Below are 27999 nucleotides of genomic sequence, written 5' to 3' on the forward strand. Positions count from 1 at the left end.
GAGGTCTGACGCCGCGATCGTCACAGTAATCACTGATTGTGTGAACAGTCACGAATTGCTGCAGCACCCAGTAACCTGTCATAGTGTACTGTGCGGGCTTGAGGCAGCAGCTAAGTGCTCACTGGTGTCAAAAACAGCAGCAGGGATCAGCAGATTCCTGCCACTGACATTTGCACCGTGGCTAAATGCCCCTGCAACTGTAGCCTAAATTAGTCGTTTCCAATAGCTGTTATGTCAGAAAAGCATTTAAAACCCATTCTCCCTCCACATTAAATCCTTCTTTGCCTTGAGTCACTCATAAAACATTGCTGTGGAAGGGGTTAAATAGCCATTTGAAGATAAACCTCTCTGGCTAAATCCCCTTCAAACTGAGCCAGGCACATGTATGCTGAGGGAGAGAAAAGTTTGGAGGGAGGGCAGGTACAGATAGTAAAAGCCTAGCCATAAGCCGGCTCAGGCTAACAGAGGGCTGTACCACAGAAGAAGAAAACATACTGAATATAATTACTCTTTTAAAGTGAGAACAAGCAGTCTGGGGAATCCAACTCGACACAGCTTCAGTGTGTAGAGGGCAACACAGGAACTGACACCAGCGGGAATAGAGGTGGGCAGGCACCAGCCAAGCTGCTTCTTCTGTATGCATCCGCTGGCCAGCTTTATTGTTTGGGAAGTGGGTCTTCCAGGACTCCCCTTGGGTGCCGTCCTTGATGCTGTCGCGTTCCATCTTTGGCACTAGTGCCAGGGGTTGTTTACCCTTGGATTAGAAGCTGATTGGCTACCATGCACATATGCATAAGATTCTGAGTGAACCAGCTTTAGTAATACACCCCTGTATGAACACAGAGCTTGCTAGGGAGCGAGCATGCACGAATGCTCCCCATATAAGTGGCCCCAATCCTCCTCTTCTCAGATCCCTGAGAAGTATAAAATGTTTGTTATTTTTAAAAAATAAAAACTGTGCCTTTAAAAACCACTTTATAACCACCTGGTTGTGAGATAAAAACATAGTTTGGAATGGCACTCCAATTCAATGTGGGCAATGCATCAGCACTGCGGTGCACCATAATGCACATGCATCCTGTTGCCATGAATTTAAAAAAAAAAAAATTGTGTGTTAAAATGTGCTGCCAGCCCATTCAGGATGAATAAATTCTCACTGCCTGAACCACATCCAGACATTGGTGGGATACCACCTCATGCAGCCAAGCATCGCAGATGCAAGTTGTTCAGAATACAGAAAAGTTCAAAAACGTCCCCCATTCAGGAAAGTGGAGCGTACCACTGGCCTCAGGTGATACACAGAGATGAAACAAATGCCCATCCATAAATTGTACCTGTTTATCTGTATTCTTCTCAACAGCTGTTCAAAGTGCAGAATTTATATAGCTTGTCCAAGCTATCAGAAAGCATGGGTTGGGGAGTTGAAATGGCCAATAGCAGAGCTCAGTGAAGAGCTCTGAAAGCTCAGTGGAGGGAAGGAACACACCCCCTTCACACAGGAACAGAGTTGAGACTGTCATTCACTGCCTGTGTGCTGGAGCTCACTCCCCGTTCACCTTTTTGTCTCTTGGTGTCAGCAAAAAGTTGCAGATAGCAGAGGAACAAGGCAGCAGACAGAAATTACACTTACTGCCCAGGATTGAGACAAGCACATGCTATAGATGGATATGCTTTGTTCATATTTCATGTCTGAGGTTTACAACCACTTTATTGCCAAGTAAGGACTATATGTGGACTTGGCAGAGTTTAAGTGCCAGACCTTGCAGACAAATAGGGAACCAGGCCGGGGAGGGTTCTGATAAGGAAGTGGAGGAAAATAAGGAATACTTAACAGTCATAGAGAGTAAAGATTTTGCATCCTATTGCTAAGGGGTTTTCTACTCAGAAAGATGGGTGCTTATGCTGCCAGTAGCATCCTAGAGACATAGAACCTAGAATCAATCCGTAGGGACAATCTTTGAAGACCATGGTGAACAAAATTGCTTCATATACAATAATTCTGCAGTTCAGTAGTTTAACCAAGGTGCCCACAGATAAGTACTGCCAGGAGAATCATTCATTAGAAAAACCAGGAAACTTTTTCCAGACCAGCACATTGGAAATCAATAAATAACAGCCACTTGTCCACACATACTATAAGCAAGGGATCACTCGCAGTAGTTTGGAGAGCTCTTCAAAGGAAAATGAACTAAGTGGCCATGATTTGAAAAGGTCCGATCACAAACAAAGTGATGTTTCCAAATGTCATAATGATTTATATTGAAGTCACTAAAAAAAAAAAAAAGATATTCTTGGGGCTAGAACAACAGAGACCAACATTAGAACATGGAGCAAAAGCCAATGATTCTATTAATCCAAGGGTATAGCTGACAGCCGTAATTGGGAGAAGACAAATTCTTGGTTTGGGTATAATAGTAATAGACCAAAAGAGGGTCGGAAATATTCTTCCTTCAGGGAGATAGACATCACAACTACTACGGTTCTGTAAAGGGGTCAAGACCAAACCCAAAAAGCCAGTATATCTGTGTCAAATTTACAGAGAAGGGGGAAAAATGTACATAAGTGACCTATGGGTCAGAGATGGTCCCCAGCAGACCAGACTATAAGAGGACCCTTCCAAGAAACCAGTCTGCAAACTTAGTGTGACCCCACTTCTGCTTGCCAGCATTAGAAGTAGAGGACATACAAAACAAATCTAAGGTTTAAGATCCTAAGTATTCACCAAATGTTCATATGTACTACAATATGAAAGAGGAGGTCTTTATTGCCCTCCTAAAATACATAATGACCAAACAGAAAATGCTGAAAAGGAATCAAACGGTTGCACAGAAAAGACAGAGTAGAGCACCATTACCCTGGTATTGCATGGGACAACTGCATACAACATCTACAAGAGTTGAGGAAAAAGGCAGATTCCAGCAGGTATACTCCCTCCAAATTGAGGGCTGCATCATCAGGTGCAGCTGAGGAGAAAGGAAGAGGCTAGAAAATGAAAACTGGAACCTTTTCACTTTGTAAATCCCAAGCAAAATAAAGAGAAAGGCTCCCTATGTGGCCAACTTGCAAATTACATAAAGTAAGCTCAGAAATAAAAGGAGAAATTTACCGCCCCACAAAAAATGGCCAGTTAGTTACATTTGCTACAGTAGTAAATACCAAATACTGTATGTATCCTTATTACTTAAATAGAGGAAATCTAAACCCAGCATAAACCTGCTAGCTACCCACAACAGTGAGTTGCCAAGTCAGGAACAGGGAAAATGCCTCAGCTCTGGACTGAAAACTCCATTAGGAATCCCCTGAAATAATGGCCTGACCTGAATAGTGAAGTCGCGTGTGAACCGAAACAGATGTGTTCACGGACAACTGCTGGAATGTAGTAGAAAGAACACCAGTACAGATAATGAACATTGTATGGCTAACTGGAGAGCTTTCCAGGATTTTCATATCATGCCTATAGTTGACTGGAGAAACTTCCAGAAATTCAGAGCTGTCGATGACTACCAGTTTAAACTGGAAAAATTTGCACTCATTGACTTACTAGAGAGAATTCCAGGATTTAACAACCAGCGTCAATCTACCAATACTCGATGGCTGATTGAAGAGACTCTAACACAAATCTATCAGTGCTTGTTGGCTAACTGGCACTTTAACAGTATCCGACATGAATCTACCAGCAGCTGATAATAGTGGCAAAATCTTCCCACCAAAGAACAGCAGAGCTGAAGAAAACAATTCCACTAACTTGCAAAATAAATGGGGCATGCAGGAAGTGGGTGGGGTTCTCCTTTGCTAAATGCATTTTTTTGTTGCCTGTTTCCATTTCTCTTGCAGGAGGCAGTATAACCTGACAGTCTATAAATTCTGTGTCCCTCAATGAATGAGAAAGCAAGCAAAGATTTCAGTTCCTGTGGTGTGAACTTTGAAAATTAAAGTGGTTGTAAAGACTAATATTAACTGTTCCCAATAATGTTCCCTCCCCCCTCTTCCTCAACAACAAATGTGAATTCCAGTCAATCATAGACTTCCATGGCCAAGCTGTTGTCATTGCTCTCTTCTCTGCTGCAGCGGCTCACTGACAAAGGGAAGATGGAGCTGCAGGATCACAGGACCAGACCAGAGCAGATTAAAACAAGTATACACATCTTTTTTATACAAGGTATGCAGGACAGGTAGGAGGGGGAAGGAAACATTTTTACGAATTATTCTTATCTTCCATTTTAAAGGAGAAGTAGGGCCAAGAGAGCTTTGACCTACTTTTCCTTCAAAGGGGTGGGTCACATGAGTACACTTCGTTCTACACTCCTGTGATCTGTTTTTAGTCGACAATGGGATAAAGTCTGCTGCCAGCTGATGTCATTCAGCCAGTCCAGGTTCTGGATAGTTCCCGTACTTTACAGTCAGAATCCACCCAGATTCCTGGACTGGCAGGTGGCTCAGTCTCTCAGCGAGATGCTAAGAGCTTGCGCCAACTGCACCCACCCCCCTCCACAGCCCAGTGCTCCAGTGAGTGCTGGAGGGGGCAGTCACCAACTCTCTGTTGACTGAAGACTGAGAACTGAGGGATCAGCAGTGTTTGATTTCTCAGCTCTCGTTCTTAGATACTGCATCCACCTAAATGAGCATAGATATTTGTTTTTTTCAGTTGCTGAACTTCTCTTTTAATTCCTCCACAATGCTTATAGATGAGACGCTTGTTTTAAAATGTTTTTACTGCTTGTTTTATGTATGAATAAGTAAATACTTGGTGTGCATGACCAGCGCACAGGTTCACTTATGTAACATACCAAACAATGGCTTGGCCCCCCTTAATAACTGGACTCTGGAGTTTTCACCCTCCTGTCTTCCCAATCTAACCAGGCCTGCATTCATTCATGTCAAATAAGTTTTTTTCCTGGAACTGGCTAACGTTCTCTCACTTTGCTTATGGGCAACAGAATATCCTTTACAACTGCAGAATGCAAAATTTAAGTCACATAAAATTACAAGGTAATACTTACATATCCCAGTTCGGTGCTCCCCGTAACTGCTGTATAAGAGATGGAAACTGAAACATAAAAACATGTAAAAATTGTATATTACATCCTTTAAAACACAGGCACACAATTAAATCTAATATGTTGAGGTTTCAGGGGATTTAGATTTAATAAGTGGTTCAGAATCCTGTAGCGCTGAATAATTTTCAAATTCCCATTCACACATTAGGTGAACGTCTGTTGAAGAGTGTAATACTACATCTTGTGTCACAGCGCTTCTAGGTATGTATCATTTTATTTGCATATTTTATTGCAAATCACTGCACAAATGTCAACATATGTGATAAAGCCAAGCATTATTAATATTTATAAAGTAGGAATTTAAAGGCATATATTTTATGTAGAAAACGTATGTTTATTTCATTTACAGTGTTTATATAGCACCAACATATTACACAGTACTATATTATATAAACAGTTCTATACATATTTGCCCTTGTCCCCGAAGAAGTTCACAGTCTAATGTATCTACCATACTCATACACGCTAACAGTCATACAAATGAAATACATACATGAATCAATTTACATGCCATGGACAGAAAGATTTTGTATTTCTGTCCATCCAGTCCTTAGATTTACAAAACTGTGCAATACTGCACAGAAGACTGGGGATTTGATTTTTCCCTACTGCATTTAAGTAATACACGATGAGCTCTTCTCTCTGTCATTCTGCACCCTCCTACTGTCAGCAGGTTCCTTGTTAGCATCTCAGAGCTGGAGCACAAATAATTATCACAGTGCTGCCTCTTTCTCTCCCAGTCTGGGTACTGCAGCACCAAATTGAAGAAGGCTGATACCAAGTCAAATTCAAGTGCAGTTGTTTCTGAAAATGCTGCCTGTACTGCCTTACTGAAGATGTCCAAGCACATGAGAATTGCAGACTTAAACCTGGTTGTAAAAGCTCAAGGTTTTTAACCTTCATGCATAGAATCCATGAAGGTAAAAAACCTTCTGTGTGCAGCAGCCTCCCCTAGCCCCCTAATACTTACCTGAGCCCCATAACATTTCTACATTGGAGATCTGGATATTTTCACTATCAAATTTTGTAAGGGCCCAGTCACTATAGGGTTGCAGTAACATGGATAGTAACACAAATTACACTGGCTGGTGCAATGCAGTAATATTTATTTTGAATAGCCCCCAACACACCTTCCCAATGTACTTGTGTTGCAACGCAGCAACATAGTAACATGTGTTGCGTTTTGCTGTCAAAAACAGCTACATGCACCTTTTTTTGGTGATTTTTCATGTGTTAAGGCACCCCATTCAAATTAGATGGCTGCCTTAACATAATGCACGTTAACAAATGGCAGAGCACACCAGTCAATGCTACATTTATCCCTAAACTTAAAAATACTTGAACGTACCATGACTTACAACTTTTAAGATTTAAATAGAATCCCTCCTGATAATAAAAATCCAATGCTGGATAAAATTTTGGGTGTTATCATACTAGAGTTTTTATAACCTTGCCAATTCTGGAGACAACGCTGCTGCTGTGTCCACATCAGCAATAACTACGTACTGAATGAAAAACGGACTGTTGTCATAAACCCACCAATGAAATGTCACACTCACTAGCATTTTAGCTGAAAGTTCTATGGGTGGTCTATGACATACATTGTGCTGGAATTCTACTGGAATTAGAATATGGTTGCAATAGCAGCTCTAGTGATGTCAGGTACATAAAGCATTACTGCGTTAATTAACATGGTAACATGGTAGTCTACTTAACAGCTATCAAACAGTGAACTCGGTAATAATCAGAGCTGCTCCCAGGACAGCTAAAGTAACAGTGCGGCATATATTTTCATATAATTTACATTAATTCAAAGTGTGCAAGTAGGTAAATGTTTTTAAAGAGTAACTTTTGTTAGAAAAAGGTAATTATGGGTGAACATGTAACATGGTACAAAAGGTGGAGTTAACCTTTAACAGAAGTATTTACCCAAATCATTGCTATTAAAAACAATTCAGCTCAAGTTGGGCTGGAAATTACATTTCTGGAAGTTTTCATGGCAGTTAGAAAAAGCTGTTATTTGTGTAAAATAGCCATGTCAAACCCAAAAAACAAGCAGCCATAATGAGCCGAACAAATACACCATGTGGCTGATTTACTAAAACTGGAGAGTGCAAAATCTGGTGCAGATCTGCATAGAAATCAATCAGCATCCTTTTTTTTGTCAAAGCTTGAAATTAAACGAGCTAAAGTTAGCAGGTGATTGGCTACCATGCACAGCTGCATCAGATTCTGAGTGCACCAGCTTTAGTAAATCTCCTTGATGCGGAAATTGTATATTTTATATTTCCTTTATATTGTTGGCTCAGAATATCTAATAAGGATGACTCACACCAAAGGAATGTTCCTGCAAAGTGACCAAGTCCTTAAAAGGTCATATTGCTTGCAGTGGGGGGGCTAGACATTCCCTATACACAAGTCCAGTATATAACACACAATTAGACTGGAAAAATATTAGTCTCATGCCAGAGCTGCAATATGCATGCACCTGTGGTCACGTGTGTGCCATGCCATATAATGGAGGGACCCAGGCAGAAACAGCATTATTGTTATATTTTCTTTTTCTTAATCTGTATCTGTCATTACTTGTAATAAATGTTTTACTTATAGGTATTTGTGTGATCTCTCTGCACATATCGAATACAACCCCAAAACAGTAATAAAACCCTCCTCCATAGTGTTTATGAACTATAGCACAGCCTGGGGCCTCATTAAAAAAATAAAATACCTAAGCACCATAAACAAGAAGTGACCCAAATAAAAAACCTAGACGTCAGACATACCTAGAAGACATAATTAAACTCTGCAATTCCACCTCAACAAGTGCTCATATACTGGCATCAATGCCAAAATATGGATTGAACATGTAAAAGGCCTAAAATAAACTGCTACATTTATTGAACCAGATCCGATGTAGACTCATCTCACAGAAGTTAACACCATTTCAAAATATTTTAAGATGCCCTTCTTTCCAAGTTCTTCTTGCAAATCCAAGATGACTAATTACCATCTGCTTATCATACTTAAAGTATATGTAAACCCTCACCTTGTAAAACAACCCATTTAGTTTAAAATATAAATGAAAGACAAAACATACACTATATTGCCAAAAGTATTGGGGTGTCTGCCTTTACACACACATGAAATTTAATGGCATCCTTGTCTTAGTCTGTAGGGTTCAGTATTGAGTTGACTCTTTGCAGCTATAACAGCTTCAACTCTTCTGGGAAGGCTGTCCACAAAGTTTTGGAGTGTATTTGTGAGGTCAAGCACTGATGTCGGACGAGAAGGCCTGGCTTGCAGTCTCCGCTCTAATTCATCCCAAAGGTGTTCTATTGGGTTGATGTCAGGACTCTGTGCAGGCCAGTCAAGTTCAACCAAAAGTCACTCATCCGTGTCTTTATGCACCTTGCTTTGTGCAGTAGTACACAGTCATGTTGGAACAGGAAGGGGCCACCCCAAACTGTTCCCACAAAGTTGGGAGCATGAAATTGTCCAAAATGTCTTGGCATGCTGATGCCTTAAGGGTTCCCTTCACTGGAACTAAGGGGTCAAGCCTAACCCCTGAAATACAACCCCACACCACAACCCCCCTCCACCAAACTTTACACTTGACAAATTTCACTTCCCAGTGAAATGCTGTGGGGGGCCCCCGGGAGGCATGTCAGCACAAGTCTGATCATTGGAGGAGAGCAGGTTCCGTTCCCAGAATACAGTTAGGTTAATTTATATTTGGACACAGGCACAATTTTAGTTTTTCTCAGGTATTTACCAAAACATATTCAAGCTATAGTTATATAATGGATATGGGCTGAAAGTACACACTCAGTTTAAATTTGAGGGTATGTACATCCAAATTGAAAGAAGGGTTTAGGAATTACAGCTCTCAAGAGTAGCCATCCCCCCTTTTTCAATGGACCAAAAGTAATTAGACAATTGAATCAAAAGTTGTTTCATGGCCAGGTGTGGACTACTCCTTTGTTATTTCTTCATCAATTAAGCAGGTAAAAGGTCTGGAGTTGATTCTAAGTGTGGTATTTGCATTTGGAATCTATTGCTGTGAACCTACATCATGCGTTCAAAGGAGCTGTTCATGCAAGTGAAATAGGCCATTGTTAGGCTTCAAAAATTAAACAAATCCATCAGAGATAGCAACAACATTAGAAGTGGCCAAATCAACAGTTTGGTACATTCTGAGGAAAGAAGAACGCACTGGTGAGCTCAGCAACATAAAAAGGCATGGACGTCCACAGAAGACAACAGTGGTGGATGATCGCAGGATCCTCTCTATGGTAAAGAAAAGCCCATTCACAACATCCAGACAAACGAAAGACACTCTCCAGGAGGTGGGCGTATCATTGTCAAAGTCTACAATCAAGAGAAGACTTCACAAGAGCAAATACAGAGGGTTCACCACAAGGTGCAAACCAATCATAAGCCTGAAGAATAAAAAAGCCAAATTAAACTTCATCAAAAAACATCTAAAAAAGCCAGACCAGTTCTGAAAAAGCATTCTTTGGACAGATGAAACTAAGATTAATCTGTACCAGAATGACAGGAAGAAAAAACTGCAGAAAGGGCTTGGAACACCTCATGATCCAAAGCACACAACGTCATCTGTAAAACATGGTGGAGGCAGTGTGATGGCATAGGCATGCATGGCTTCCAGTGGCACTGGGTCATTGGTGTTTATTATGTGATAGAAAACAGAAGGAGCCGGATGAATTTTGCGGTGTTTAGAGATATATTGTCAGCCCAGATTCAGCCAAATGCAGCAAAGTTGATTGGACGGTGCTTCACAGTACAGATGGACAATGATCCAAAACACACTGCAAAAGCAACCCAGGAGCTTTTGAAGGAAAAGAAGTGGAATATTCTGCAATGGCCAAGTCATTCACGTGATCTTAACCCAATTGAGCATGCATTTCACTTGCTGAAGGCAAAACTAAAGGCAGAAAGACCCACAAACAAAGAACAACTGAAGACAGCTGCAGTTAGAGCCTGGCAAAGCATAAGAAAAGAGGAAACCCAGTCTTTGGTAATGTCCATGGGTTCCAGACTTCATGCAGTCATTGCCAGTAAAGGATTCTCAACATAAAAATGAACATTTTATTTATGATTATATTCATTTGTCCAATTACGTTTAGTCCCTTGAAAAAGGGGGGGTGGCTATTCTTAAGGACTGTAATTACTAAACCTTTCCTCCAATTTACCCTCAAATTAAACCTGAGAGTGTGCACTTTCAGCCCATACGCATTACAGAACTATAGCTTGAATATGTTTTGGTAAATACCTGAAAAAAAAAAATTGTGTCTGTGTCGAAATATATATGGACCTAACTGTAGCTGGAGAACAGACCAGGATGTGTTCTCCTGTTTTGTGTTGTCAGTTTTTAATAGGAAAGCATTGGTATTGGCAGGAACAACAGAGATTTCATATAAAAGAAGCAATAAAAAGAGAACAGGGTACATTTTCATATAAGTACATGGTACAACGGGCACATATCAGGAATATGCTGGCAGCACAGTGGCTAAGTGGTTAGTACTTCTGCCCAGCAGCATTAGCGTCATTGGTTCAAATCCCAACCACAGCACTACCTGCGAGGAGTAGTCCCTGTGCCTGCGTGGGTTTCCTCTGGGTATTCTGGTTTCCTCCCATGCTCCAAAGACATACTCATAGGTTAATTGGCTCCTGTCTAAACTGGCCCTAGTATATGTATGCATGAATGTGAGTTAGGGATCTTAGATTGTAAGCTCTTTGACGGCAGGGACTGATGTGAATGTACAATATACCGTAAAAGCGGTCCCCAGGTTATGAACAAGATAGGGTCTGTAGGTTTGTTCTTAAAGTCAAATTTTTATGTAAGTTGGAACAGATACATTTTTTAAGTGTTGCTCCAGCCAAAAAAATTTCTAAGTGTTTTGGATAGCATAGGGAAGGGTTAACACCCCTGTAATGTTTGTTTTGCTGTCTGTGCCCCGTTCAGAAGATTCCCCCTCACTTTCTGTCCCTGTGATAATTGGATTTTGAAAATTTTGGGTTGCTGTGGAAGCAAGGATTGGTAATAAACTTTCAGTGGAGACACCTTTTTCCCATGGTAACTCTTACAGCAGTGAATTTCCTTTCTTAGGGTAATTTTCCTCTCACTTCCTGTTTCTTCCTCTGTTCATAAGTACAAATCGTCCATAACTCGAATGTTCGTAAGTTGGGGACTGCCTATATATGTAAAGCGCTGCGTAAATTGACGGTGCTATATATGTACCTGTAATAACCAATAAATATAAAATGTTGGGTTTACATACGCTTTATCAATCAGGTACTGCATAAGTTTGTTTTGCTTGGTCCAGGTTTCGTAGACGTGGAAACCAATACCTATTCTTGTTTTTGCTTGCTCTGTTTAACATGCTTACGCTTACAGATAAAAAATGGCAACATGGGTAGCTGGTATTTAGGACACCAATGAAAGAACTTTAAAGTAAACCTGTTATTTTACAAAGCAACAGTTTGACTTTAAGACAAGCAGGACTGAGGATATGCCTTGTTATTTTTTATAACATTTCCCCTGACTCAGGTATCCTTTTGATTTATGAGAGACATTTGTGTAACTTGCATTCCTAACAACTATCTATATGGTGTGGCAATCCAGCAAACTGTATTAGGACAGCAATAAATACAGAAGCTTTACTCACAATCTGAGAGTTGATCATCCTAGTAGCCACTTCCTTGTGTGCTGACACCGTGCACACATAACAGAGTATGTTCAACTTTGCCCGTGGTACTGCTTTCTCTGGAGAATCCAGCAAGGAGCAGAGCTGTGTCCAAAAGTTGTTCCAATCAGTTTCTTTCAGAGAAGCAAGTTTTTCACCTGTAAACACATTAAAGTAGAAAAGTAGATGTAAGCCCAATCACTAAAATTTCCTTTACGTCGTTTTGTTGTGTATCCCATTACTTACAGGTGGTTGCTTTTGCTAAAAATCATCCCTGCAGTGCGCTCCTTCTCAGCTTCTGGATACTGTCCGAAATGGCTGTGCTCCGGTACTGTGAAGGTTAACAGCAGTGGCAGTTACAGAATAAAATCGCGCAGCTCACACCTCCTTTTGTCCTCCCTGCCATTCACAGAACTGGTATTATTACATTCCTACAATGTATCTTGTTCTCTGAATGGGCAAAGGAGATTCTGCAATTGAACTGGTTCACCTCTGTTCACAAAACATGATGCAGTGTGGCAGTATAGTAATACCAGTTCTGTGAATGTTGTAAAAGGCAGAAGGGGGAGGGTCCAGAGGTGCAACTTTTCTCTGTAGCAGCCACTGCTGTTAGCTTTCACATCACCGGAAAAGACGCTAGGGCAGTATCCAGCTGCTGTGAAGGAGACACACTGTGGGGATGATTTTAGCAGAAGCAGTCACCTGCAGGTAACAAGATACACTTCATTATATATACCTAATATTTTGGTGTTGTATCCCCCCAAAAATATATATACTAAACTTCAGCTTTAAATGTTCTCCTCAAATGCTAAAACACTGGTATTACTGGTACTGGTAATACTAACATAACAGCAACGGGAGCTATACATATATCTCCCGCCAATGATTTGTATTAGTCCTGCACAGCTTTCCATATACATGCAATAAATGCTCATGCAACAAGTTCACATTGAAAGACACATCAGTGGGATCATTGATATATGCAAACTGGGTCAGCGCTAATGAATCACAGGCTCCAGGGCAGGCTCAATTGCACCACACTGTCTGCCTGGGCTTTCCAATCACATCTTAATAAGTGGCAGTGTTTACATCCACATTGTGAGGTGTAAAATAATCACAATCGTTTAGTGTAAATATATCCTTCTATGTGCAGCTATTAGAAAAACCTCTACATTATAATCCTGATACTACGATTAAGTGTTGTCATTCAACAATTGTTGAATGACAACTATGTTCCTTTGGTTTACATGGCTCAAGGTATAACTTTATATCCATTGTTATTGTTGGCGAGGGGGCACACTGGACACATTGGCTGCCATTGGGCTAAATACTGGGTGTCCAGTGCGCTCTTGTACCTGTACCTTTAAGGAGGGGTGGGCTCCCTCAGGTCCACCTTCCCTCAGTCCATCTATTAAATACATGTGCCTCTACTATGGGGGCTCTCAAAATTTGTAAAGTTAGGAACTGCAGAATATCGGGGTGCCGTGATGAGGCTCTGTAGCTTACGCATGTATTTGCAAATGTGTGCTAACTAAACCCGTTTTTAACGCATACTGTTAGACAGGTTCATTCGGTTTGTTTGCAGGCTGGTTGGCAAGTTGAGTTGGGAATTTTTCTCTTTTGTTGTTTAACATGCATCACCCTTCCATGTGCTCCTTGCTGTGAAGGCCAGTTATAGACTAGGGGCAACGGCCATTTTTTGTACTGTGTAACTTTATATCCAGCTATTGTAAAGTTTAAACACAAAATATCACTCTGAGTAAGAACTATGCGCTTTTGTACTAGTGAACAATATGAACTTCTGGACTTGGAATCCTTGTGAGCTGCTGTTTAAATACAAAATCAAAATATCACATAATACGAATAAAATTAAATTTCCTCACAAAAAACAATGCTTCACGCATCAAAATTCTAACAATATGCAAACAAACTAATAAGAATATCTATAAAACATAGCCGTAAATACATCTGAAATTGGGATCATCAACAGTTAAAATAATATCCTCCACCAGGTGTAGTAGACTGCCTATAGGAAAGTCCACCACATAAATCTTTTTCAAACAAGTCTCTATGACAGAACGTCAATTCAAGTTGTTCCACTCTAACACCACAGTGTTTCCTGTGAGACACTCTCCCCATCAAACAATGCACTCACCAGAACAAGGTGTTAGGCTACATTCACATGAGCATTGTGTGCAGGCAGCAGAGAGGCGTTTGGGAAGCGTTTTTACTGCTTCACAAACGCCTCTGACAATTCTGCACATTGCAGCACGTGGTGCTGTTCTAAGGGGAGCATTAGCGTCGCGGCAAAACGGATGCCTCTGGTTGAGTCAGGAGGCGTTGAAGCCTCCTATTCTAGTCTATGGTGCCGCTCCGCAAACGCCCGGCCAGCGTTTGCGACGCGGTTGCGAGGCGTTTGCGGGGCGTTTGCGGAGCAGTGACACCATTTAAACTTCATTACAGGCGTTTGCGGAGCATTTTTAACACTCCGCAAATGCCTAGCAACCGCCGCTAAACCGCGCATGCGGCGTTTGCGGAGCGTTAAAAAACGTTCCGCAAACGCCGGACCAACGCTTGCCAAATGCTATAGGGGCGTTTGGCAAGCATTGGTAAAACAGTCAAGTATGAACGAGCTCTTGATCTGGCATAAACACTGATCCATGTCTTGATCCCACAATCTCCTCTGCAGTGAATATGATCCAATCACTCCAACTCATAAATAGAAAGCACAAACGAGCCACATAGCGTAATCCTGCCTGGATGTTTTATTAAATTACCAACCCCCATAAAATTACACTCACAATATGATAAAAACTTGTAGGCACATCAAATGACAATATGACAGCTTTCACCACATGGAATAGCCGACTGGCGTCTCACCATACATCCACGCACAACTCTATTTATGAGTTACGGTGACTGGATCATTTTGTGAGGACATTTAATTTGACTCATATTATGTGATACTGTAAAGTTTAGCTTGACCCACGTACAGCAACATTAAATCAATTCACCACCACTATAGGTCAATTATCCATCCAGCTTAGTAGCATTTGAATCAGGTTTAGGAGCACTGTATCCAAATTACCACCATTATGTGTCAGTTACCATGTAGTAAAGGCACCTTTGCCTACTATATCAGATCATTAAAGTGGAATTTTAGTCAGAAAATTAAGTCTTGCTAGATCACTTCAGGCAGGCCCTTTTGCAGATATAGCTATGTAAACCATTAACAAGTGTCTCTACTGTTTAAAATCCAGTAGTAAATACACGGTCTTAACCTGCTTTGCACATGCTCAGTTGCACCGTATATTTTGGCACTGTGCCAAAAACTTTGAGGCCAATTTGCTGACAGCCTAAAGATTTGCTGCTGCTTAGAGGTTCTGGGCTTTAGCAAAATGGCAGCCTCCAGCAAGTAGAAACGGGAACAATGCTGGAGGCAATTTACAGCAAACACTAATTTTGGTAGCGTAATTAATAATGTGGAATGTACAGTATGTTCCTAGCTAAATAGCATTATTTTTTTTACAAACGTTTTTATTGAGAGATAGACTATAAAACCAGCACCACTTCATGAGGTATAGTATACATCAAGAAAAAGTCACCTAAGAATAAAACAGTCTTATAAAACAGAATCATAGGAAAAGAAAGTACATGAATGAAGTAGGCAGTAAGGCATGCAGAACAACCACACAACCAACAAAGATACAATACCAATCTATGATAGACCATCAATCGAACAATAAATACCAAAATGTTTTCCAACCATCCCATTTCCTGTTGAATATGTGCATCCTATCCAATAATGTATATTGAACACGTTCCATGAGCATAACCATATCGACTCTCCGCAAAACAGAGGCTAAAGGCGCCACTGGTGAACATTTTTCTTTTTATCAAGTTGTTACAGGTAAAGTTACACTTTATCTGTTTGGTCCTAGTCTAAAGCTGGCCACATATAGCTCAGTCTTCTCCAATCAGCCAGAAGGCTGATCGAAAATAACTGAACAACTATGTGGATGGAGGAATCCTCCCAGCTGTGGCATTGTATTTTGACAGTGGCGACTACTCCGCTGTCATAATATACTGATTAGTGTTGCAGAACTGTTCAAGAACAAATTTTCCAAGCCAATTTGTGGGACATGGATCATAAGACTGGCTTCCCAAGAACAGGAACGAACATAGATGGATTGAAATTTGGGCGGTTCAGCAGGATCAGAATTTTGATCCATCTATGGCCAGCTTTACAGTGCTTAAGAATATGCCTGCTGCAAGACAACCATTATTTCTGCCTCATCAAGCTGCAAACATTCACACAAGGAGCAGAATTTAATAATACTTGTGAGTCCCAAAACTGTGATCCTGCAGTGCAGGCCAGCGGGCATAATCTTCTGACCGGTTTCGCTGGTGAAGCCAGCTGTATCAGAAGATAACTTCAAAATCTGCAATTTTCATTAAGATAATGCCCAATGATCTTGCAATTCCAGGCACTTCTTGTTTTAGGGTAACATCACTCAATCCTTGTCTCCAAACTGTTCACTCCCATTATTACCTTTTACACTGGCTTCTAAAGGAGACTACAAGTGGTTTTTGCAACAAACATTCCACATGCATGGTCCACTATTGTCACCATCATATAAACAGCCCTGAGAAATTACATGCAGCCATTAGGGTTGATTTAGTAAAATTGGAGAGTGCAAAATCTGGGGCAGCTCTGCACAGAAACCAATCAGCTTCCCTGTTTTATTATTAAAACTTAATAGAACTACATATAGGTGGAGTACAGATGTATACAGGAAGTGGCTGCAAAGAGGTCGTAGAAGTACTGACATGCAATCAAATTATTTTATTTATTTTAACAAATGGCACATGTTTATAATATACAGCCGTTTAGCAAACAAAATATATTTCAGTATAGCCTTACATCTACCTTAAAACCAAACCAAAATTATTTTGTAAAGCTATAAAACATTCAGATGTTTACAATAGAGATAGAGGTTTTTCTTGATTTTTAGTAAGAAGACAAGAAAATATAAATTACATTGTGGTGGCAGACTTCTCTGTAAGTCACAGTCCCTGTTGGAACAATGACACATGGGGGTAGATTTACAAAAACTGGTGCACACAGAATCTGGTGCAGTTGTGCATGGTACCCAATCAGCTTCAATTAAGCTTTGATAATAAAACCCACAGAGAGCCACAGCAGATTTTACACTCTCCAGTTTTAGTAAATCCACATGGTGTACACTATGGAAAAATAAGTTTTTGAAAACATCTTAAGTCTGTGTCCATAAAATATTTAGGGACATTTTTGTAAAGGCTGTTAGAGGCTGGAAAAATATAAAGCATTAACAGCAACCATCATTGTACATCTTCATTTACCTCCAAATCCAGTAAACGGAAAAATATTATGCCAGACATTTGCTGCCATAAGCTGATTTTCTTCCCAAATATAGAAATGTAATGTGGTTGTAATAGAAGCCAGTGATGAAGCTTTGATTTCTCACAATCATCTGTAAGCGCATCTTCCAGCATAAATATATTAACCAAGTGTCAGGCAGCACAAAAATATTCTATGTAAACAGCAGTCAGCCTAGTTGCTGAAATGTTCACTGCACTGCATGCATTCAACAAGAAAAAAATGAACTTGTCTTTCAGGAAACAACATGCAGGAGAAAACATGGCTGGGTAGGAATACATTATTGCCTTTAAACAGTGCTTGATGGTGGTTTGCAAAACAAATATAAGCTCTTTCAAATAAAGCAGCTAAAGAGCCATCTGAATAAAGATGTCTTTATTTTAAGTAAAGTGGGTTCAATATCCTGGTGATCTTATTGCATACAGACAAGTTCAGAACTAAGATTTTCAGCTGAGCTACTTCTGTCGCTGGATTGTAAGCTCTCCATGTATTGCTATACATGCCCTGCAAATAACACACAACTATACTATATATAACCATGTAATGGAACATTCCTCGTAGGTTAAATAGCAGGGGCGGACTGACAACTCATGGGGCCCCCGGGCAATAAGGGATCATGGGGCCCCTGTGTCTTTGCCCAAAATCAAAAGAATCTATGAAAAAGGTACCAGGGGTATCTCATGGGGCCCCCTACTGACCACGGGCCCTTGGGCAGTGCCCGAGTTTCCAAATGGTCAGTCTGCCCCTGGTAAATAGTGACAATGTAAAGGTGTCCACAGACATAAGATAAGGAAAAAGCTTATTGCACAACTTCTCTAAAACCCGCGTGTCTCCACTGGCAATATGCATGCTTGGCCAACCCAAATGTGCCTGTTCAAAGGTGTCGTGTCTCAATGTTCAACTACGTTTTTTATTTTTGGTCACCTTAAAGGCTTGTTTACATGTGCCATCTTCACTGAAGCCCCTCTGAAAAGCGATATGTGGTAGATCACCAAGTTACTGAGTAATGAGCTATTCGACAGACAGAAAGGAGGCGGTATGTCACTTTCTTACAGTTTGTGTTAATCATTGAAAGTCGACTGTGCCAAGCCTCAACAATGTGAATATCAAGCTACTGCTGCATGACCCTTTCATTTGAATGGGTCATGTTGGGCACTGGAAATTCCTGCCAAATGTAAAATGTGGAATACATTTTGCTGCACTGCACAGTGACAGTGCACACTGCTAGAGTCACAAACATTCCCATTCTGTAAAAATTGAAAATTGCTCACTTTAAAGCTGAATTCCAGGCATGGCAATTTTTACATTGTTACAATGGTCAAATTTGTCAAGTACGTTACTTAAATATAGTGATCAATCACACGTGTAAGTATGTATGTGCCATACCTGTGAGATCCCCCTGGAAGCTGAAAATCACTGCAGTAGACACTGGGTACTGTCTGCCTTGCTGCTTACTGAACACTTGAGTAGCAGTGTCTACTACAGTGGTTTCCAGCTTCCACGGGGGTCCCACAGGTATGGCACATAAATTCTTACATTGGATCAAACTGTAAAAATTGCCATACCTGGAACTCATCATTAAAATCTATCCAAAGTTCATTTGGATAAAGTAGAGAAGGGTAAGCACTCCTGTGAGGTTTTATTGCTGTGTGTGGCATGTCTTCTGGGGAAGTTCTCCCTATCTGTTCTTGTGTTTTGGTCACTGGAAATGAAAGTGATGTAAAATCCAAAATTTTGAAACAGGAATAAAAGGGGAAATCTTTCTAAAGCTGACCACACACTGATTTTGCTCAGCCAGCAGGCTGAATGAAAAAAATAACAGATTCTTCCATGCACACCTGTATTCTCGCAGAGGCTGCAGCTGATTGACTGCAGCTATTGATCAAAGAATATCTTCCCCTTCAACAGAAGCTGATCAAACAATCAAGAGGGGAAGGCTACACATTAAACGAAATTTATCCGGTATCTGATGAAGAGGCTGAATTTCAATCAGTGTATGGCCAGCTTTACTTTGGATTTCCTCTCACTTTTTGCAGGGGTTGGGTGCATTTTTAAAGGCAAAAAAATGGTTACCTATAAGTTTATATGTAATACATAGCAGAGTGTTAATGTATTGCAGTACTAAAAATATTGAAAGCCAGTATCTACAGTCAGGTCCATAAATATTGGGACATGGACACAATGCTAACATTTTTGGCTCTATACACCACCACAATGGATTTGAAATGAAACAAAGAAGATGTGCTTTAACTGCAGACTGTCAGCTTTCATTTGAGGGTATTTACATCCAAATCAGGTGAACGGTGTAGGAATTACAACAGTTTGCATATGTGCCTCCCACCTGTTAAGGGACCAAAAGTAATGGGACAATTGGCTTCTCAGCTGTTCCATGGCCAGGTGTGTGTTATTCCCTCATTATCCCAATTACAATGAGCAGATAAAAGGTCCAGAGTTCATTTCAAGTGTGCTATTTGCATTTGGAATCTGTTGCTGTCAACTCCCAAGATGAGATCTAAAGAGCTGTCACTATCAGTGAAGCAAGCCATCATTAGGCTGAAAAAACAAAACAAACCCATCAGAGAGATAGCAAAAACATTAGGCGTGGCCAAAACAACTGTTTGGAACATTCTTAAAAAGAAGGAACGCACCGGTGAGCTCAGCAACACCAAAAGACCCGGAAGACCACGGAAAACAACTGTGGTGGATGACCGAAGAATTCTTTCCCTGGTGAAGAAAACACCATTCACAACAGTTGGCCAGATCAAGAACACTCTGCAGGAGGTAGGTGTATGTGTGTCAAAGTCAACAATCAAGAGAAGACGTCACCAGAGTGAATACAGAGGGTTCACCACAAGATGTAAACCATTGGTGAGCCTCAAAAACAGGAAGGCCAGATTAGAGTTTGCCAAACGACATCTAAAAAAGCCTTCACAGTTCTGGAACAACATCCTATGGACAGATGAGACCAAGATCAACTTGTACCAGAGTGATGGGAAGAGAAGAGTATGGAGAAGGAAAGGAACTGCTCATGATCCTAAGCATACCACCTCATCAGTGAAGCATGGTGGTGGTAGTGTCATGGCGTGGGCATGTATGGCTGCCAATGGAACTGGTTCTCTTGTGTTTATTGATGATGTGACTGCTGACAAAAGCAGCAGGATGAATTCTGAAGTGTTTCGGGAATATTATCTGCTCATATTCAGCCAAATGCTTCACAACTCATTGGACGCCGCTTCACAGTGCAGATGGACAATGACCCAAAGCATACTGCAAAAGCAACCAAAGAGTTTTTTAAGGGAAAGAAGTGGAATGTTCTGCAATGGCCAAGTCAATCACCTGACCTGAATCCGATTGAGCATGCATTTCACTTGCTGAAGACAAAACTGAAGGGAAAATGCCCCAAGAACAAGCAGGAACTGAAGACAGTTGCAGTAGAGGCCTGGCAGAGCATCACCAGGGATGAAACCCAGTGTCTGGTGATGTCAATGCGTTCCAGACTTCAGGCTGTCATTGACTGCAAAGGATTTGCAACCAAGTATTTAAAAGTGAACGTTTGATTTATGATTATTATTCTGTCCCATTACTTTTGGTCCCTTAACAAGTGGGAGGCACATATGCAAACTGTTGTCATTCCTACACCGTTCACCTGATTTGGATGTAAATACCCTCAAATTAAAGCTGACAGTCTGCAGTTAAAGCACATCTTGTTCGTTTCATTTCAAATCCATTGTGGTGGTGTATAGAGCCAAAAATGTTAGAATTGTGTCCATGTCCCAATATTTATGGACCTGACTGTACAAATAACAAAGAAACAGGGACTTAGTGGCGTAGGAAATCTAGTGCTGTCATCCCCACAGCAAATACCTCTCAGGGCTTTGGATCTCTGGTACTGGCATCTAGGATTTGGGAGCTGGCTGTAACATTCTATGACTCACAGCCAACTTCCCATGGGGCAAGATTGAGGGGCACATGGAGACTGATCCTTTACTCTCCTAGGATGTGGGACATGTATCTTAGGTGGCTGTGAGCAGGTAAACAGGATGGGGGGACAGGCCGAGGCAATGTTATCCTTGTCGAGGCAAGGAATGAAAAAGTGGGAAAGGGTACCATAAAAAAAGGTGCAATTTCATTGGGGACTGAGGGGAGGAAGAGGACAGCAACTTTAATTTTAAAAAATTTAATTTTTGGGTGACTGTCCTCTTTATTGTTGATCATCCGATTGTCATTTAGGGGTTAGGGAACATTTGTGTTTCTTCACTAGAATAAATTTGTTAAAGAGTATGTACACCCAACATTTCATATTACATTTCATATTACTGATATGTGCCTGCTGTACCATGGACTTGTATGAAAATGTGTCCTGTTCTCTTTGTATTGCTTTCTTTCTGTGAAATCCCTGGTGTTCTTGCCAGTCCCTCTACTTTCCTATTAACAACTGATCACACTAAGCAGCAGAACACACCATGTTCAGTTCTCTAGCTATGCTCAGAAACAAGCCTGCTCTCTTCCAATGATCAGACTTGTCCTGACACGCCTTCCCATGCACAGCCATTCACTGGGAAGTTCAGTGAGCTGTTGTTTCTCCTCACCCAGCTCTTATGCAACTGAGAACAGGTAATGGTAATGTGGTAATGTGATCACTTATCAAATAGGGGAAACATTTTTTATAATGTTTTTATATATACACACTCAACTGTTTTGCCTTTCATTTCTAGTTTAAACGGAATGGGTTGCTTTACAAGGTGAGGGTTTAAATATACTTTAAATGCTTTGTCAGGGTTTTTAATTTTTTCCTTTTTCTGGATGAACAGGGGCTTAAGAATTCTGTGGATACAAGGTAATATTTTTTTTTCTCATTTGATTGCTTATTTTTTCTTATGACTTTGGTACGTGTCTTTTTTTCAAGCTATGTAAAATTTATAAAAACCTACTATCCATAGAAAAGACTGTGTTAGAATATCACACTACCAAAAAAAAAAAAAAAAAAAAAAAGGAGTAAAAAGCTATCTCTTTACATGTTATCCTTCAGCTGCAGCAATCTGTAAAAGTTTTGCTGAAATTATAGTAATCAGAGACAAATAATGTTGTTAGATGTACATTTAGAGTTGAAAAATACCTTATTTTAAGGCATATTTTACTGTGGGTAGAACATCACATTCAAGCAAGAGAAACATTTTGCTATTACGTTACAATGCATTATGTTATTATTCTGGATACATTAAGCTACATCTCTACTCATCTAACATTGGAAAACAGCCAAGACTGATATTTACAGGTTATCTATGTATAATGTATTTTCAATATAAAATGGAGACAAGTTACAGCAAACTTTTCTCTTTTTTTTCCCCTCACAATTTTCACTTCGACCCTCTGAAAACACAGCTTTCCCTATGGAATTACTATACATTTTGAAAAATCTTCCATTAAGAACTTGTTTGTGGTATTAGTATGTACCACAAACTAATAATAATGATAATAACCTGTCCTAAATGCAACATAGAATGAAACAGCAGCTGTCAAAGAATGAAGGCAACATACAATAAAATTAGGAAAACATGTACATAAAACATATAATAAAAATAGGTAATCAAATAAATTCATCAAAATAAGTCCATGGTGTGTGAATGAAAATATTTAAAACCGATATCCGTGAGAAGAAACTGCCACAAAAGAGAAATCTTTTCTTATCTTTTGTGGCACAGTTTCTTCCCACGGATATGGGTTTTATATAATTTTCAGTCACACACCATGGACGGATTGAGGACTTGATCACATATTTTTATTATATGTTTTATGTACATGTGGGGTGAACTAGCACTGCATATTGTTTTTTTAATTAGTATGTACCAGTTTATATAGAGAACACATTTCCATGCTGTACCAAATATGTATTAGCGAATCTGCAGCTTTAATTCCAGACTGGAGTGTGCTTTAAAGCTTATCTAAAGCTCAAACTATGTATTCCCTTTTTTTGGATACAATAAGGAATTATTAGAACCCAATCAAGTTTTATTTTCTCATCTGGGCCTTGATGAGAATATTAAACCATATAACAATATATGCAGTGCTAATGAGCATAAAACATATGATGGATCAGGGTAAGAAAATTATATTATATAAAAAATAAATGAGTGTAAATTTGGCAGCGAATTGACACATAAATGAATAAATAAAGTCAATCAACTTAAAGTGCATAAAGAGCGTGACTGCTGTGAGAGAGTCAGTAAAACTTGTAGAGCAGAATATCTGTGACTCCTGTGATGGTGGAAATAAGTGTAGTTTACACTAACCAGATAGCAGAAGTGCTTGTGCATGGAGTAAATAAGACCTACTCCTGGCCCCTTTGATAACGTGTCTTGTACACGAAATGCGTCAGCGAGGTGCCCCCTATCTGGTTTGCTACACCGCATGGCCTGTTAAGGACAGCTGGTGGCCATTTTGGAATTCCTCTGTGTAAGTGTGATTCATTATTCATGTGCATTTTTACCATTAAAGATTACTACACTATCAGAGGCTTTGTCTGGGGCTCCTTTTTTTGCACTGGAGCCCCCCCTTTTTGAAGGTGTTTATGGACCCCTGCCTATCTGATGTCTGGTATCTTGGATGATCCCCCTGGTGGCTGTCATTGGCATTTCCTGAGGCTGTCTTTGGATTCATGATGTATGACACCTTGTGGCTGCTACACAGATGACCACCACCACTTCAAGTGTTCCAGATCCAGAGAACCAGGAGTAGGTCTTATTTACTCCATGCGCAAGCACTTCTGCTATCTGGTTAGTGTAATCTACACTTATTTCCACCATCACAGGAGTCACGGATATTCTGCTCTACAAGTTTTACTGACTCTCTCACAGCAGTCACGCTCTTTATGCACTTTAAGTTGATTGACTTTATTTATACATTTATGTGTCAATTCGCTGTCAAATTTACACTCATTTTTTATATAATTTTCTTACCCTGATCCATCTATTTAATATGTTTTATGCTCATTAGCGCTGCATATATTGTTATATGATTTATTATTCTGGAGGTTTTAGAGGTTAGCTTTTTATGCTAGCGGCTAGCTCTTTACCGTTTTCACCCAGAGCTTGATCCTATTTGACATTTATTCTTGATGAGAATATGTGTTCACAAAAAGTGAGGGAAATCCCCTCTTAGTTGTGACCGCTGCAAGCGTCCCCATTGGACAGCCTCCCCTGCGTCACTAAAGCAAATCAAGAGGATTGAAATAGGGTTAAAACGCTTCCCACTACAAAAAAAAGTCTTTAGATACACACTTTAAATCAGAACTTCATCCACTGGAAACACTGGGCATCTATACCTCAACCCCCACATACAAAATCAGGACCAAGAAAAAAAAAAAAGATTTCAATGTTTGCTTACTTATTATTTTCATGCCCGCTTCACACCACCTTCCCCCACTAAGATAGACTCAGATAGTTCTGACCACATCCAAGCAATGTAGAGCAATTTGATCATCATGTTTTGATGTTTTGAGGTAGGACAGAAGAGGAGAGAACAATGTCATCATTAAGGTAGAAAAAGAAGCCCACTTTACGCAAAAAGGAGGGTTTGGTCTCAAAATTACCTTGTCCTTGTGCAAAATAAGCAAGGGCTCTTTGCAAGAGAGAGCTACTAACTCAGAAACAGACGTGATGGTCAGCAAGAGGTGAACGATCTTCCAAAAGAATGTCTCTAATCGTTTCAAAGGGGGGTATCTGAAGGGTAGATAGCACCAGGTTAAGTTCCCAAGGTGACAAAGGTAGATGAGCAACTCCCTGCAGAAAATTTCTGATAAGTGATTGAAAGGCAAGAGGTTTCTGGGATGGAAGGATAAGGCAGAAACCTGCCCGTTGAGGGTACTTCGAACCAGAATGGAGAAAGGCCAGAATATGAGTGATAGAGTATTCCCTAGTGTTAAGCCTTCTGTCCTTGCATTATGCAAAGGTCTTCCATGTGCGATGATAAATCTTGCGTCTGTTGCATTTTCTTGCTCTAGGCAAAGTGGGAATGGTGGAGTCAGAGATACCCCAATCCTTTAGGTCCAAGATTAGACCTCCAGACTGTGTAAGAGGTAGAGGATAGACTTTGGAAAGGAAAACTGATTATCAATCCAAAAGGTTTCAAGGAACTGGATGGTCCTTTGACAGACAAGGTTCTGGTTGAAGATTCAACCAGTAGGAAATTATGCAGGTAACCTGCGACATGAATTCCCTGTGTTCATAGAAGAGGCAGAAGCAGGCATTGCTTGCACTTTGGTGAACGCTTTGTGTTCAGAGGAGAGCAAGAATGGTAATGTCACAAACTGGAAGTGCTGGTTTCACAGTAAAATGCAGAAAGCATTGGTGTAATGGAGATAGGCATCTTGTATATCTGCTGATGCAAGAAATTCCTCTTGACTAAGGAAAGCAATGACTGATCTTTCAGATTCCAACCAAAGAAATCTGGTAGTTGATTTTAAGGTTAGTATTGGGTGGATGCCCCATTTGGTTTCAAGCCTGAGAATATGTTTGAATACATATCTTGAAACCATTCTGAAGGAAATGTTATTACCACTCTTTGTTCCGTTAGTTGGTGCAAGGCAGTCATCTGCCTTTCTTTGGTCTGAAGCTAACAGATAGGAAGGCAAAAGATGAGGAGATCTCAGGGATAGAAACTCTTTGAAACCCTTTGAAATGACAGATTGGATTGAGAGGTCTGAGGCATCTCTGATCTAGACTGGTGCAAAAGCCAACAGATGCCCCTATCCTGAAGAGTGGTCGCACCTCTTCATTGGGAGGAGGGCCTCTGGGAAGGCTTTGTGAATATGGTGGGCCAAGAAGTATTAAGCCTTAATTTTGAGGTTCACACCTGGGGAGAACAAAAGGGTCCCTTTCTTTGAGAAGAAGTAGAAGCTGTAGGAGTAGGAAACATAGACTTTTCCTTGTGGGGTAGGAGTTTATTTTCCCCAGTAACTTCTTTGATGAATTTTTCAAGATATCCACCATCAAAGAGCATGTGCAGAAGATGTTTCTTAGAAGCCCTGAGTACCCTCAATGGGCAGTCTTGGGTACCGGTTCATAAAAAGGATATTGGGGAACTGGAGAAAGTGCAGCAAAGGACAAAAAAACTGATAAAAGGTATGGAGGGGCTCAGTTTTGAGGAGAGATTAGCTGAACTGAATATATTCTCTCTTGAGAAGAGGAGATTAAGTGGGGTTATGATCAACATGTATAAATACATAAGTGGTCCATATAGTGAACTTGGTGTAGAGTTATTAACTTTAAGGTCATCACAGAGGACAAGGGGGCACTCTTTAGGTCTGGAGGAAAAGATATTTAAGCTCCAAATACAGAAAGGCTTTAAGAGCTGTGAAAATGTGGAACAGACTCCCTCAAGAGCTAGCTCTGGCCATCTCAGTAGATTGTTTTAAAAAGGCCTGGGTTATTTCCTAGATACACTTAATATAACTGGATACTAATATTTATAGCTAAATTTGATCCAGAGAATATCCATTTGCCTTGGGGGATCAGGAAGGAATTTTTATCCCCAACAGGATCAAATTGGATCATGCTTTATTGGGTTTTTTTTGCCTTCCTCTGGATCAAGTGTAGATATAGGATTGTATATATAGGACTGTATATATTTTTTTCCCTTCTTTGGTTGAACTGGATGGACGTGTGTCTTTTTTCAACCAGACTAACTTAGTAACTATGCAAGAAGCATATTCAGAAAACCAAGCTTTTAGCCACAAAATCCTGTGAATGTACACAGAGATAAGAGAGACTCTGGAGATTTGTTGAATGCCATTCTCCAGAGCATAAACACAAACAATTGTGCTGAAGACACAAGCTATAATTGTTCTAAGAAAGCAGGGTCTTCAAAGACAGGTGCCTTGTCTCTGTTTGTGTGTCTTGACCTGTTGGCGATAGTTTGACAGATAGACATGGCAGCAACTGTCAGCTGCAGGAACAGATCTGCAAAAGCACATAAGACCTTTAGCAGGACTTCAAAATGACTATCAGCAGAATCCTTAATGTAGGGAACATCCTCAATAGAAACTGTAAAATGTTTATTGAGAACAGAAATTGCAGGCGTCACCACCGCAATAGACATTTTCTATTTAAAGTAATTTTCTATAGGATAAATATTAACAAAAAACTTAGAGGAGACTTAAGAGGAAAGGAAACCTTTGCAGGACAAAGCCAGACCTCATAAAGTACACAATCAATCTGTGTTTGTGTGTATGGAAAAAAGGATGTGTAGCATTAGACCTCTGCAATCAGTTGCAAACAAAACATACTTCTCCAGAGAAGAACAGGTAGCAGAACACAAACGAGAACAATGTAAGGGTAGCACTAGCAAGGTTTTTGCTAGTGTCCAATCACCTGACGGTAGCAGCACATAACCCGTGGTTTATGAATACTAGGCTATGTCCTGTGCTGTACAAGTACGGAAAGTAATTAAGAAATACATATATGCAAAATGTCATATTTACTTAATACATTTTCCTTTTGTTTGTTTAACCAGAACTTTTTAAGTTATATGGAAAAAAAACAGAAAACAGAACACTACCACAACCTGGAAATGCAGCATCTTAGCAAGTCAGTGAAGAAGGCAGTAAAGAAGATTCCACAGAGTTCATATAAAATACTATTTCTTACCAGAGTGTGCAGGAAAGCCCAGAGACTTCACATCAAATCTTACTGGAGCAGGCTTAAAAATCTAAAAGAAAGATCAACTTATGCATAATTATAAAACAGCTTTGTATCTGCATTAAACAAAAAGTACCAACCAAAAGTGTTTGAATTAATTTTTAAAAGAGCATTCGAAGACA

The 27999-nt window shown here is 40.2% G+C and overlaps 1 protein-coding gene and 1 long non-coding RNA gene across 3 annotated transcripts in view; one reads left to right on the top strand and one right to left on the bottom strand.

The window, feature by feature from the left end:
- ULK4 (unc-51 like kinase 4) overlaps nucleotides 1–27999 on the bottom strand; it is an 898798-nt gene that overhangs the window by 788240 nt on the left and 82559 nt on the right. For both annotated transcript variants that reach the window (XM_089672503.1, XM_089672504.1), the window contains exons 14-16: nucleotides 27827–27887; nucleotides 11747–11922; nucleotides 5001–5047 (exon numbers count right to left, since the gene is read on the bottom strand). In XM_089672503.1, the coding sequence (XP_089528629.1) occupies nucleotides 5001–5047; nucleotides 11747–11922; nucleotides 27827–27887 (284 nt within the window). The remainder of the gene's footprint in view (nucleotides 1–5000; nucleotides 5048–11746; nucleotides 11923–27826; nucleotides 27888–27999) is intronic.
- LOC149466418 (uncharacterized) lies at nucleotides 12373–27944 on the top strand. Its single transcript, XR_016312069.1, has 3 exons — nucleotides 12373–12472; nucleotides 21995–22020; nucleotides 27693–27944. It is a non-coding gene; the product is annotated as an uncharacterized LOC149466418 (long non-coding RNA).

This window comes from Staurois parvus, unplaced genomic scaffold (assembly GCF_062004578.1).
Source record: "Staurois parvus isolate SC_StPar_1 unplaced genomic scaffold, SC_StPar_1.0 ptg000130l, whole genome shotgun sequence".
Lineage (NCBI taxonomy): Eukaryota > Metazoa > Chordata > Amphibia > Anura > Ranidae > Staurois > Staurois parvus.